General features: G+C 57.7%; 1 protein-coding gene across 10 annotated transcripts in view; it reads left to right on the forward strand.

The window, feature by feature from the left end:
* The window catches only part of ARHGEF11 (Rho guanine nucleotide exchange factor 11), a 113,782-nt gene extending 99,839 nt beyond the window's left edge, over positions 1–13,943 (forward strand). For 8 of the 10 annotated variants that reach the window (XM_029227430.1, XM_029227435.1, XM_029227432.1 and 5 more), the window contains 15 exons: positions 203–282; positions 387–512; positions 1,080–1,197; positions 2,081–2,259; positions 2,833–2,908; positions 3,231–3,398; positions 4,168–4,258; positions 5,379–5,504; positions 5,962–6,023; positions 6,965–7,183; positions 7,526–7,882; positions 8,943–9,071; positions 9,982–10,229; positions 10,477–10,666; positions 11,255–13,942. In XM_029227430.1, the coding sequence (XP_029083263.1) occupies positions 203–282; positions 387–512; positions 1,080–1,197; positions 2,081–2,259; positions 2,833–2,908; positions 3,231–3,398; positions 4,168–4,258; positions 5,379–5,504; positions 5,962–6,023; positions 6,965–7,183; positions 7,526–7,882; positions 8,943–9,071; positions 9,982–10,229; positions 10,477–10,666; positions 11,255–11,313 (2,228 nt within the window). In that variant the 3' untranslated portion in view covers positions 11,314–13,942. Of the gene's footprint in view, positions 1–202; positions 283–386; positions 513–1,079; positions 1,198–2,080; positions 2,260–2,832; positions 2,909–3,230; positions 3,399–4,167; positions 4,259–5,378; positions 5,505–5,961; positions 6,024–6,964; positions 7,184–7,525; positions 7,883–8,942; positions 9,072–9,981; positions 10,230–10,476; positions 10,667–11,096 lie in introns of all 10 variants that reach the window. The other 2 variants (XM_029227433.1, XM_029227439.1) reach the window with 2 other exon arrangements.
* The last annotated feature ends 155 nt before the right edge of the window (positions 13,944–14,098 follow it).

Here is a 14,098-nt window from a genome sequence, read left to right on the forward strand (position 1 = left end):
CCCCGAGCGGATAGCCCCCAACAGTCCTCTTTGGTGAGAGAACCTGACGTGCAGCCTGAACATCGGTATACCAGCCCCCCACAAGTGAAATGACTTGAGACCCTGCCCCACGGCCCTGCCGTCAGATCCCTCTTCTCTCGTCATGAAGGGCCTGGCCGTGCGGCTCAACCCCAGGCACTTCTGTCTTTTCTCCTTGCCCCAGATTCCTGGTGTGAAGCCATGAGGAAACTCCGGGAGGAGGGCCCCATCATCAAAGAAGTCAGTGACCTCATGCTGGCTCGGGTACGGCTGCCCAGGCCTGGAGGAGGTGGCAGAGGAGGTGGGGGGGAGCTGTCCCAGGCAGGGGTGTGAGGCCGGGGCCATGTGGTGTCCCTTCTGCCTCGCAGTTCGATGGCCCCGCTCGGGAGGAGCTCCAGCAGGTGGCCGCGCAGTTCTGCTCCTATCAGTCCATCGCCCTGGAGCTGATCAAGACCAGGCAGCGCAAGGAGAGCCGGTTCCAGCTCTTCATGCAGGTACGCTCGGCCTCGCCTCATCGCCACCGAAGGCAGCCAGTTCAGTCATAGCTCACCCAATAAGGCAGAGGGGGACAGTTAACCGGGTTCACCCACAATCTCCTGGACTCCGCTCCTGGCCCCCAGCTCCAGGCGCTTGGCCTCTTCTCTCTACAGGGGAGGGTAAACGGCAACTTGCTGCTCCATCCACACCCTCCCCAACGCCCCCTCTTCAGAAACACTGACACATACTCGCTCTCAAGACGGAGACACTGGACTGGCCATCAGAAGGCCCCGCTCACCTACCAGTGCCTGTATTTACTTAGATGGATCTCAGTTTCCTTGTCTATAAAGTGCGAATAATACCTGCTTTACGTGGCTTATTTGACCATATCCCCTTCTTGGGCTACTGTCTTCCTGCCCCCACCAACCTTTCCCTAAATATTTAAGCAAGAAGCTGCCACCTCCGTTTCTGAGCGATCCTCTGGGATTAGGCCCTATTCGGCATTCGCACAATCCTCATGTCCTGAGCTCACAGCCAGCTCGTAATCCAGGCTGTCGTCTTCCTCTGTTCCTCCTTGTGTCTAGGAGGCTGAGAGCCACCCCCAGTGCCGGCGGCTGCAGCTTAGAGACCTCATCATCTCTGAGATGCAGCGGCTCACCAAGTACCCACTGCTGCTGGAGAACATCATCAAGCACACGGAGGGTAGGGCTCACAGAAGGCTGGCATTGGGAGGCAGCAGCCCGCAGCTCAGACCCTGGTTCTAGCACTGACTTGCTTTGTGTCCTTAGCAAGTCACTTGACCTCTCTGGTCTTCAGGGTCTTCGTCCTTGTGTTGTTATGGTCACTCTCAAAGAAGGTAACGATTGTCAATGTGCTTTGGCAAAACTAAGGTGCTGAGCAGCAGGAGGAGGTAAGGGCTGCCTCTGGCCTGTGTGGGGCGTCTGTGCAGATCAGAGGGAAGCATCTGAGTGACACAGGTTAGCGCACAGAGGGCACCTTGGCTCCTCTGAGGATCGTGGTCCCACGCCAGAGGCTGTGGCCAGATTTTAGCCCTGTTGATCCCCCTGCTGGACGTCCCTGTGCGATGCACAAAAGATACAGCCATGCGTGCTTACTCCACAGGAGTAGGGGACCATGCTGAATAGGGGGGTCTAACCCCAGGTTGTCACTGTCCCTGGGATCCTGAGCAGCTTTCACCACCCTCAAGTGTGGGATGCTGGCGTCAGTGTGTAGAAGTGGGAAGAACCACAACCTGATTTGAGCAGGTGTTCCTAGAGGGAGACACACCCCATCACTGTCATCACCCACAGTCCCTGTCCCCGTTCCTGTCCTCCACACCTGTAGAGTGGCTGTGGCAGGAATTCCCAAGAGCTGTCGGTGTCTTCAGAGCCTTGGTCTGAAACACAAGGACCCTCAGTGTAAGTTGTCCTTACGATTGAGGTCCAAATTAGGCAAGGGCGGCGTATCTACACCCATCCCTGCTGGTTGGCGACTGGCCAGCGGCTGTTGGTAGCCAGGCACTCTCAGGCTCCGACAGACTTCTCAGGCGGGAGCCCTCACCACCTCCCCTCTGCCCCGTGGGTAGGTGGCACCTCTGAGCATGAGAAACTCTGCCGGGCCCGGGATCAGTGCCGGGAAATTCTCAAGTACGTGAATGAAGCAGTGAAGCAGACAGAGAACCGGCACCGTCTAGAGGGCTACCAGAAGCGTCTGGATACCACCTCCCTGGAGAGGGCCAGCAACCCCCTGGCAGCGGAGTTCAAGGTAGGAGGCTGAGGCTGCAGTGTCGCCAGCCCCACATGGCGCACGTACCTCTTGGGCACCCTTAGGAGCAGAGCTCCAGTCAGGACCTGGAGAAGGTGGAGGGGAGGAGACCTGGGCCTGTCTGTGATAGGGCGGCGCGATGGGGGCCCTGGAATGCACACAGCCCCGGTTACCATTGTCACCCCATCCCGAGACAGACAAGGGCAGACAGCCCTACCATAAAGGCCAGATGTTCGAACTCAGTCTGGGAGAGCGGGGGATGGGAGTAAACTCAAGGTAAAGGTGAAGGTCATTCGGGAGAACATAAAGCTGAGGGAAAGGGCAGGTGAAGCAGAGTGATCCTAGGAGAGTACACAGCACGTAGTAGCGGGGAGAGAGACCCCTGCCAGAACCATCGGCATATCCCCCAGCACAGCACGTGGCACGTGACTCTGTAGTTGCCTTTTTACTTGTCTGCATCCCCCACAGGAGTGTGAGGGCAAGGACTACTCTTGTTCACCACTGATGCCCAGCACCTTAGCACAATGTCTAGGTTTTCAGATACTTGTTGAATATACGGTGTCTCCTTCACAGAGTCTGGATCTTACAACCAGAAAGATGATCCATGAGGGGCCCCTGACCTGGAGGATCAGCAAAGATAAGACCTTGGGTAAGTGCCAGGGGACTGGGGCCAAGAGGGAATCTAGGGCACTGCCCCTGGGCTCTTCCCTCTCTGGATCATAAGCCCTGTACCCGGTGCTCTAAAGGGATGGTAAGGAGGCAGCTTGAAACACGACTGGGGATGAGAGCTCAGGGCTCCTTAAGCACAGCATGGGGAGGAAGGACCAAAAACAAAGCAGTCAGAGGTCACCAGACTCCAGGGCTTCCTAGATCCTGGAGATGACTGTCCAAGAGCCTCTGGTACCCCATGTGTTAATGGGGGATGAGTGGGCCACAGGGAACACCACCTCACAAGCACCGCACCCCTCCAGACCTCCATGTGCTGCTGCTGGAGGACCTCCTCGTGCTGCTGCAGAAACAGGATGAGAAGCTGCTGCTGAAGTGCCACAGCAAGACAGCCGTGGGCTCCTCGGACAGCAAGCAGACCTTCAGCCCGGTGCTCAAGCTCAATGCCGTGCTCATCCGCTCCGTGGCCACAGGTACCCGTGCGGCCCACACCCCGGGGCCGTGAGCCCTGTTACTCGTGTCCAGCGAGCACTGGGTGGTGCGGGGCCGATCTGGGGCCGTACAGAACTTATCAGCCCACCTGTGTTCCTTTCCTCCCAGCCCTGACTCACTGAAGCAGGAGGACGTGGCCCAACGTGGGGTAGGGTGATGGGTAGGAGGGGGACCAAGATGAGGGAGGACAGCGTGGTTCAGGCAGGATGGGATGTGGGCACTGAGGATGAGGTAGCAGAATTGGGCAGAGAAGAGCAGGACAGGCCTTCCTGCTGCAAAAGTGACGGGCAGAGCTCGCTTGCAGAAGACGGACGCGCCCACAGTCCAGAGCCTGGTCCAGTGCTCAGAGCATTTCAGTGAGAAGCAGAATGTGTACAAGAAGGGCTCTGGAGCAAGAGCCAGGCAGCCAGATTCTCTGGGCTCATCGCTTCCTTCATCTGTAACACGGGGGGTGAGGTCTGTCTCTTGGAGCGGGGTGTAAAGGGAGGATGGGTGTGATGCAGCTTTATAAACCCTGAGCACCGTACACCCCTCAGCCTTCGCTGTTCGGAAAGCGAGAGGTAATGGGGGTGGCTGTGAAGATGGCCTTAGGGGACCCAGAATTGCCTCTGTCCTCTGTGAGCGAGCCCCAAGTGCTTCTGAGGACCCAGGTCCGTCTGGCGCTGCACTTAGCTGGCCGAGGGTGAGGGCTCCAAGTCCGCACTCTGCCGCCGCCAATGCAGACCCTTCTGCCTTCTCTCTCTCACACAGATAAACGGGCCTTCTTCATTATCTGTACCTCCGAGCTGGGCCCACCCCAGATCTACGAGCTGGTGGCATTGACGTCATCAGACAAGAACACGTGAGGATTGCCTGATTGCGGGGGCGGGGGGGCCCCATGTAACTGCCGTCCCCTTGGGACCAGGGTGGTGTATGAGGATGTGGACAGGGAGGCCAGGGCTGCGCCCCAGAGCATTCACAGGACGGGGCCTTGAGGGGAAGTGGGAGATAAGACAGGAGTAGAGAGGTTTACAGTGTCACCTCCCCTGACCCCATGAGCAGGCCTGCCCTAGGGAGGAGGAGTCCCCAGCAGTCTTCCAGCCTTTCTGAGGCTGCTTTCCTTTCCCTGGCCCCCCTTCTTTCCCCTGGGGTTTTTCTTCCCTCCCCCCATCAAGCGTTGCAAATGCCCACATTCTTCGAAGGCCTTTGCCTCCGGGACCCTCATCCCCACCCGGGGCATTCAGTCACCCGTATTCCCAACAGTGGCCAGCCAGAGGCAGCGTGGCACGGCGGGAGGAGATAGGTTGAGTCAGGCAGTTTCTCAGACTCCGGGTTTTCATCTGCGAAATGTGGATAATGCTACCTCTTGAGAGTTATTTTGAGAGAAAGAAGAGATATAGAGGGACTTCCCTGGTGGCGCGGTGGTTAAGAATCCGCCTGCCAATGCGGGGGACACAGGTTCGAGCCCTGGTCCGGGAAGATCCCACATGCCGCAGAGCAACTAAGCCCGCGAGCCACAACTACGGAGCCTGCGCTCTAGGGCCCGCGAGCCACAACTACTGAGCCCGCGTGCCTAGAGCCCGTGCTCTGCAACAAGAAAAGCCGCCACAATGAGAAGCCCGCGCACCGCAACGAAGAGTAGCCCCCGCTCGCCGCAACCAGAGAAAACCCATGCACAGCAACGAAGACCCAACGCAGCCAAAAATTAATAATTAAGAAAAGAGAGAGATAGATATACAATGCTTAGCACAACGAGTAACAGAGGGTTGGTGTTCAGTAATTGGTAGGTGCGAGTAATGTAACCCAATGTGAGCAGCCAGTCAGATCTGCAAGGAAGGGGACCCCGCTGGGCAGAGGGGGTCCTCAGAGCAGGGCCTGGCGAAGGGCTTCGCAGCTCTGACGCAGGGGGTCGGTAAGGGGAGAGGCTGTGTGCCTCGGTCCTGTTCTCACCACCAGTCCTCTCTGTTCCTGCTGAACAACAGATGGATGGAGCTCTTAGAAGAGGCCGTGCGGAACGCCACCAGGCACCCTGGAGCCGCCCCAAAGCCCGTCCACCCGCCGCCCTCAGGCCCCCAGGAGCCAGCCCACCAGAGTCCCACACCCAGCAGGTGCTTAGCCCTCCAGGCCCCCTCACCATCCCCACTCCAGGCCACTCGTTTGCTGCTTCTAAGCCCTTCACCCCTGGGGATGGGCAGCCTCAGCGGCAGACGTCAGCGGGCAGGTGGCGGAAGGCACCCTCACATCTCTGCCTTCCGTCGCCGTCTGCTCTCCCCCTGCAGCCCCCCACTCGGCTGTAGTAGAGACTGTGCCTGAAGTGGGGTGGGGGGTATAAAATCGTGACCAGGAGAAGCTTGGCCGACATCCACCCTCCCCTCCGGGTTGCCAGCCAGACGGCAGGTGCCGGAGTCTAAACCCCTCCCTCCTTGGGCCCTGCTCCTTCATTGCCCATCCCAACTCAGGAGGCCTGAGTGGAATTTCACGACACGGCCACCTCCTCCTGGCTGGCAGAGAGCCAGACTTCCCAGCAGGCGATCCTCTCTCACCCTGGGCTGTTTCTTCCCTCAGGGAAGGACTGGATGACTCCGAGGTGTTCCGTAGTGAGCCAGAGCCTGAGACAGTACCTGGAGGTGAGTCCCCTGAGCTGTCTTTTTGGGAGCCCAACCCATTCCATTTTCTGTAGGCACAGTAGGGAGGTGGTCAGGTGTGCCTGTGGGGGTGATGGGAGAGGGCTGTCGGGGCCAGAGGTGTGAGGTTTTGATAAGGGTAGAGAAGAAACAGTGAGGAAGAAAGAGTCTGGAAGAGGAAAGAGAACAGGCTGAAGCGAATGTGGGCCAGCTCACTTGAACAGAGCTCTCAACCTGGGCTCTCTGGGTGCCAGGTATCGAGCAGGGGAGGAAGAGAGGGGCGGTCAGGTCCGGGGGTGCCTAACGGAGAGCAGAATGCACTCAGACCTGCAGGCACAGGAGCCGTGTGGGGGCAGGGATAGGGAGCCCAAAGGGCTGAAGGTACAGTCACCGGGATGGGGTTGGCAGGGGCAGGAGGGTCTCAGACAGAATTCTCGTTGAGTTTTTATGTGAAATAACTTAGGGTCTCATGTTTAGAGAGAAGTCTCCCCGGTGGGCTCCCTGGCTGGGTCCCTTTTCTGTTTCCTTCTGCTTAGAATGCTTCTAACTCCCGCACACCCTTCAAGTCTTTGTGCAGGTGTCAGCTTTGCACCAATAGACCTTCTCTGACCACTCGGTTTAATACCAGCATTCCTGACCTCCCACACCCTGCGCTATGTTTTCTTCTTTCCTGTAGCACTTCTCTATTTATGTAGACAATTTACTTATTTTATTTTTCTCTATGTCCGTCCACTAGAATTTAAGTTCCATAGGGCAGGGATCTCTGTTTTATTTACTGATGTATGCCAAGAGCCTGGGACAGTGCCTGGCCATAGTAGGTACTCAGTAAACATTGTGGAATCAGGCAATGTTCCCAGCCCCTTGAACCCAAAGCTGGGCCTGGGATCAACCCATACGTGCCTTCCCTCTTTCCCTGTCTTACACTGTCCTCCCATCCAAAACAGGCACTGGGCCCCAGCAGAGGGTCAAAGGGAAGCACCCGGTCCTGCTAGAGGACCCCAAGCAGGAGGGCAGCATAGAAGAAGAGGAGCTGGGTACCCTGCCTCACCCTTCTGCCTCCCTGGATGGAGAGAACAGGGGCAGCAGGACAAGGGACCCCATCCTCCTGCCCCTCCCAGGCCCTCTGTTCGTGGAAGGACTCGCCGATGCAGCCCTGGAGGACGGTGAGTGCCTCATGGCCCCAACCGTCAGCCCCCTGGTGCCCCAGTAGCATGGCCATTGTGAACACCATGGCAGACACCCCACTCTCTTACCTGCTCAAAGGCTCTCCCTGTTGTGTTTGAGGAGAGATGGATGCAGAGAGACAATTGTCATTCCTGTCCCCCCACCCACCCACCCAGCTGGTTGGCCAGAGTCCCACAGCTCCACCCTGTGACTGAAGCAGTTTCACCAAGAAGGCTGTGGGAGAGGGGAGCAGTGGCCCTCCTGCCACCTCTGCACCCTCCCCCGACTGGCGAGGTGTGTAGTCCTGTTTCCAGGAAGCCATCGCCCTGTTTCCCCTCCAGTGGAGAACCTGCGGCACCTGATCCTGTGGAGCCTGCTGCCAGCTCGCCCCATGGACCCACAGACTTCTGGGGAGCCCGAGGACGACCTGACACCTACACCTTCCGTCATCAGCATCACTTCTCACCCCTGGGACCCAGGCTCCCCAGGGCGAGCTCCCACTGGGGGTGAAGGGGACAATGCCCCGCTCTCAGGGCCAGAGCGGGGCCAGCAGGAGGACATGGCTCTCTGTTCTCTGGAACACCTGCCCCCAAGGACCAGAAATTCTGGGATCTGGGAATCTCCTGAGCTGGACAGGAATCCAGAGGAAGAAGCTTCAAGCACAGAGGCAACAGGAAGTTACAAAGTTGTGAGAAAAGGTAAAAGAAATTGGGGTGTCCACTGGGGAGACACACGCCCAATTTTGCTAGGGTAGCGCTGAGTCTTCCAGATGGCTACTTCCTTCCCCGCCTCTGTCCTGCAAACCATGTGTGCAGAGGCTCGTCCAGATCCTGGGGGAAGGAGACATGTTGCTATCACGCAAAGGCTTTGGGGTCGTGCAGCTTAGGTGCAGAGTCCTAGCTCCGTCACTTAGTACCCGTGTGACCTTAGGCAAAAATCTGAATCACCTCTGGACTTCATTCTACAATATAAGGGTATTACTACTGCTTGGCACAAATCAACTGTCAATAAAAGTTTCTGCTAGCGCTTTTCACTGCTCTTCCAGTTCTAAGGAAAAGTGGGGCTCTTCTCAGGAGCTTCGTTCCCAGAAAGACAAGGGCAGGTTCTTGCAGCCGGTGACTCCAGATAGCAGCGAAGGAATTGGCGTGTAGGATGGAGGTGGCAGCGGGACTAGAGGTGGAGCCAAGACTAGGGGCTGAGGACAAGGCTGGGGAGACGCATGGGGAGTGTGGGGCTGTGTTGAATGAGCGCCCGGCTTGTGGAATGCCGTGGGCTGTAAGACACGAAAAGCCCAGACTGGCTGGGATGGGGACTCAGGGCAGGCTTGTCTGGCCAGAGCTCGGGGGAGGGAGGGAAGAGTAAGCTGAAGAGAGGGCAGCCTGATGTGAGGAGCACAGCAGGAAAGATGAACCGAAGCGCGGGATGCTTTCGAGGGGTTGAGCTGGGGGGCTGGGGGGTCCACGTTAGTGCTAGGGGGTCTCCTTTCCTCCCCTAGTGCCCAGCTCTGCCTCCTTTTCCAGGAGCATTTTTCTTTCCATCTGCCCAAGGTGTGTGCTCTCTCCTGGGTTTCTGGGACCTGACCTCCCTGCTCTCTCCTCTGGTGAATTGGTGGAGCGGCTGTCTTCAGCTCCCTGGGGTATAATCATGTGTGATCTTGCGTTCACTTTGTTCTTCCCTTTTTCTCCACCCCCGCTCCCTCCCCCCTTCCTTCTCCCTCTCCTTCCTACTGTCTCTCCCTTCCCTCTCCTTCTCTCTCAGTCTCTACTGTCCCTGGTGGTGGTGTCGGTGCAGCTGAGGTGGCAGGCAGCAAAGTTGTCCCTGCGCTACCAGAGAGTGGCCAGTCAGAGCCTGAGCCACCCGACGTGGAAGGCGGAGCAAAGGCTACGGGTAATGAACTTCTCCTTGGAGGCAGAGACAGGCCAGGGCTAGAATGCAGGCCCACGGGGGCAGAACTGGGCTTCAGGTGTTAGACCCTTGCCTGCAGTCACGTGGCCACACACCTCCGTACATACTCCCTGAACTGTCTGGAATGGGTGAGGAGTAGGACGTGGGCCTGAAGACGGAAGAATGGACCCTGTGCCAGCCCCTCTCTGAGAGCGGCTCAGAGCAGTAGGGTTAAGCAGCTCTGCTTAGCCACGAAAGGGGGCGGGGAAGCCTGGCCCAGTGCCCAGGGCCCAGTGTCCTTAGCCCGACATTCTGAGCCACCTCTCCCCGACACTAGCCGCCATCCAGTGTCACCGTGGAAAAGGGCTTACGTGGCCTTCCGGGCTCCTGGGCACTTACCAGTGCTTACTGCCCTGTCAGTCAGCCTTACGTCCTTCTCTGTGTGTCCCCGACCCCCTCTGATGCGTTGAGGTACCTCGAGGATCGTGAAATAGATGGCAGTTGGGGCAGGGCACCGTGTCGAAGTTCAGCAGCAGAGCCTGAGATGGGGCAGAGGGAAGGAGGCTAGTGCCTAAAACCAGCCCACGCCCTCTTTACCCTTCCTTCAGGGAATGGGAGCCGCTCCCCTTTCCCAGAAGAAACACAACCACCCTGCCCCTTCTCCCTTAGCTTCCACCACTAAGCATCTCCCCTGCTCTGGGCCAAGCTGAGCAAAGTCGCCATCTCAAAGGCTCTCTGGCAAAGAGGGGCTTTTGGGAGACTGGTAGGCAGCACGAGGCCAGCCTACTCCGAGCTCGTCTGCAGGATGGCTTCCCTGGCCCTGTCAGCCGGCCTGGGGAACACCAGGGGAGCGGAAGATGGTTTAGACTTCCTCTCTGTTTGCCTCCTAATCGCTTTGTCTTGCTGGGGACAGGAAACTGCTTTTACGTGAGCATGCCGGCAGGACCCCTGGACTCAAGCACTGACCCCTCAGGGGCACGCGTGGGGCCCTCCCAGCCCGATGGCCTCCCTGCCTGGCAGCCGGCGCCTCGGCCCGCGCTGCGGGAAGGCAATGAAGATCGAAGGCGCCTGGGCCGCTCTCCCCCCAGCCTGGCCCTCAGGGACATGGGCGTGATCTTCCATACCATCGAGCAGCTCACCGTCAAGCTCAACAGGCTCAAGGTAAGGGCTTGGGACCCTGGAGGCCTCAGTCCATTGCCACGAGACCCATCACCCACACGAGTGAGCTACACAGTGTGTCTCCATGGGAGCCCTAGATCCTGGCCTGGGGCTCTACCCTCAGCCCACCCAGCCGCCCTCAAGCACAACCCCATCCCCTGGACCCCACGGATAAGAGGGCATTGCCCCTTCCCCAGGGGCTCATGAACAGAGGGGCTTGAGAGCAGATGTCCCTCTATAACTCTTCCAGGACATGGAGCTGGCCCACAAAGAGCTGCTCAGGTCCCTCGGGGGAGAGTCATCTGGTGGCACCACGCCTGTGGGCGGTTTCCACACAGAGGCAGCTAGATGGATAGACAGCTCCCTGTCCCCTCCAGCCAAGGAGCACCTGGCCTCTGACTCCAGGGACAGCTGTGAACTGGGGCCCTGCCCTGAGGACGGTGAGTGAAGTCCTCCGGGGTTGGGGTGGGGTGTGCAGGGAGAAGGCCTCCGTCTCCTGAGGAAGCACTGCCATGCAGTGTGAGGACGCAGGAGTTCTGAGAAGGGGCCTCGTCTCCCCCTGAGTACAGTTCATTCATTCTTTCCCTCAGCTTCAGAAAGAGGTCATTTTAGGGAAGGCCCACGGAATCTCCCCTAAAACTGGGAAACTTATAACTGAACCCTCTTTTCCCTTGGGTTATGGAGATAACAAACCAGGGGGAGCCTCGTCTCACATCTGAAACCTGTTCTTAATAAGTGGTTCAGAAGCAGATTGCATGGGCCAGGGCCATGGCTGTGTTCCAGCTTAGGAAGACAGACCCATACCTACCCGTGGGCTTTGGGGGCCGACAGAAGTGGGGTTCAGTACGCAGCCCTTTCCGGGTCACACAGGGAACTCCAGGGTTTCTGGAGGAGGAGAATGCCTTGTCACGGAAGGATGGCACTGAAGAGCTGCTCTCACAAGCCTGAGGACTTTGCAGGCGGAACACAGAGGGAGGGTCATCTCAGAGGCCAGCCAGCACCTCACTGCCATCCCCACATCCCTGCAGGCCACAACGCCCCGCTGGAAGATGGCCCGGCGGACTCGGCCACATCCCCAGGACTGTAGCTGTCCAAACCACCGAATCCTCCGCGTCCCGACTCCTCCTCTAGGGACTGGCCTGAGGCAGGGCTCAGGGTGGGGAGAGCCCAAACCTCCTCCCTGCCGTGGAGGCAGGCGGTTGAAGAGACAGCTCCAGCCAAGACCGGGGGGGAGATGCGCATGTTGCTTGGTCTGCTCAGATTGGAGTCAAGTTTCAGTGTCTTTTCCCCTCCCTTCAGGCCAACCCTTCAAGGCCTTGTGTCTCCTAAGCATGCTGACTGCATCTGAAAGGCCCCCCTCGTCCCACGTATGTGTGCGCACCTGTATGTGTGGGTGCCCTCAGACAAGCCAGTGCGGGTGAAAGGAGGCGGCTCCAGTGTAAATGCACTTTCTTCCTCCCCTCCCTTCTCCACAGGACCCCAAGGCTGGGGTGGGTGTCTCCACCTCTCCTCTCTTTGTCACTTTGGTTTCCTATAAATATGTATGTATTGTATGTGCATCTTTGCTATTGTAAATAACTTTGACCTTTTTTGTTTCTGATCCTGGCGTGCCGAAGGCAGTTACAGAGGGACTGCTAAGGGAAGAGGAGGTTCACTTGTATCTCTGTCAGCAGCCCAGCTCCAGGATCAGGGCCCAAAGGTGGAGCCAGCCCTGAGCGCTCCGCCCCCCGACCTCCCATAGGCAAGAAGGCCTCCAGCTTCCGGCCCCGCCTGGCCAGAGAGCCTAGCCTCTGCAGCTCGGTGCTGAGCTACTCCCTCCCTCCTAGGACTTCTCATCTTCAGGGGAACTTCTTACCCCACCTGTGTCCACCCTGCCCCACCCTCTCCCTATAGAAAACCAGTGTATCAGGTACAGAGCTGAAAACTGGGCCCCAGGGAGGTGGGGGTAGGGGTTTGAATGCTGGAGTCCCTAAACTAACCTAGGACCATCCCCAGGGGCCACCACAGCTTTGGCCCCTATTACCACATCCACTCCACTCCCCACAGACTAATAGAATATACACACTGTGCTAGGTGTATATATACATATATATATATATAAATATATATAATATATATAAAATACAGATATGGAAATGACTGTTTTGCTGTTAAAATAATGTATACTCTTTTATTTTCTTCCTTTCATGGTTAAGATTTTTTTTTAAGAAAAGTTAAATATTCTTCAACTGTGGTGGTGTGTGTGTGATTCTTGGAACTGCTGTGATCAGAGATATTGTGATATTCCCTCTGAGACTGATTGGAATTGAGTAGAGGGAACAGAAGGCAGCCCCAGACCCAGGCCTTGCCGTATTCTCTCCCGAAGTTCCAGATGTGCACTTCACTGAACTTCAGACTAAGCGATACAGGCCCTGTGGCCAGAACACAAAAAGACAACGCGCACGCGCGCGCGCACACACACGCACGCACGCACGCACGCAGTGGCCCCAGAATCAAGAGCCCTCGTGAGCTGCCCTCAGTGAGCTTCAGGACTTTAAAGGCAATACACAGGGGAGGGTCATCTCAGAGGCCTGGCCAGCTGCTGTCATCCGTCCTCCGTGTCCTCCCACAGGCACCCCCTGGAAGCAGCTCATCAGACGTGGCCACACCCCCAGGACTGTAACCACTCAAACTGCCTCTTTGCTGTCGTTGTTGGACTAAGGGACACATTCTCTTTCCCCCAACTGACGTTTTCCCTCCTAAACCCAACATGATGCTGAGTGCTGACCTTGGGAGCTTACAGTCTAGTTGGGCATCAGAATTAATACACGGTTCGTTCTTGATAAAGTGTAGGGGTGCAGACAAGAACTGTACGGATCCACTGGAGCTTTAGAAGGCCTCGGGCAGGGGTAACTGGAGAGGCTAGACGTTACTGGAGAGCGCCTGCTATGTGCTCAGTGTTGGGAATTCAAAGAGCTGCTCCCTGCAGAAGCTCAGCCAGCCGCCAAGAGGCTGAGCAGCAGCGCAGGTGGTCAGAGGCAGAGAGAGGACTGTTGAGGGCCACGGAGCCCCGCAGAGAGGCAGCGCTGGCAGGGACAGCAGGGCTCTGTCCAGGCAACAGAAAGCGGAGTCGGGGCCGAGAGGATGTGACCAGAGGTGAAGAAGGGACGCTCCCCGAAGAGTGGATGTCAGCTCCCCAGAAGCCGGCCCTGTGCTCTTGGGGCACGGTCGGGTCATCTCAGTGGAGGCAGCGCTGAGGGTGAAGAGTCGCGGCCCCCAGCTCTCCTGACTCCTCTGGCCCCCGCACTGTCTGGGTGGCTCTGGTTTCAGGCGGCTGACAGCAGCAGGCAGTGTCATTAGGGTTCGTGTTTAGTGCTTGGACTTTGCTACGTAGATGACAAGAGACTCAGCACCCTCTCTAAAGCAGCCTGACAACTCTACGTTTTCGTAAGCTGAGCCCTTGCCCCTCCTCCAAACCAGTCCAGACACGTGGGCCAGATGGAGCAACAGAAGGGGGAAGGGGCCCAGGAGGGTGGAAGGGTGGAGCCCCGTGCTCCATCCCTCTGCCCCACCCGCTCTTCCACTCAGCCTTCACGTTACTATCCCAAGTCTTTCCCTTCTGCCTCTGAGAGCAGAGGCAGTGCAAACCCTCGTGTATCCCATGTCCTCCAGGGAACGGGGACGGCTGGTACAGGTCGTGACTCTGGTCTGGGCAAGCAAGAACTAGGTCCTGAGGAGGCAGGAGAGCAACACCCCTGGTCGGCCACCACCAGAGGGGCTGAGATCACCCCCAGCAGAACCATAAAGCCATTCGGCCATTTCTGGCCATGTCAACGCGCTGTTAACAGGCGCAAAGTCCAAATATTCCCAGTAGTTCTGGGACAAAGTTTTCA

Source organism: Monodon monoceros, unplaced genomic scaffold (assembly GCF_005190385.1).
Source record: "Monodon monoceros isolate NGI ecotype Baffin Bay Population unplaced genomic scaffold, NGI_Narwhal_1 Super_Scaffold_18, whole genome shotgun sequence".
Taxonomy (NCBI): Eukaryota; Metazoa; Chordata; class Mammalia; order Artiodactyla; family Monodontidae; genus Monodon; species Monodon monoceros.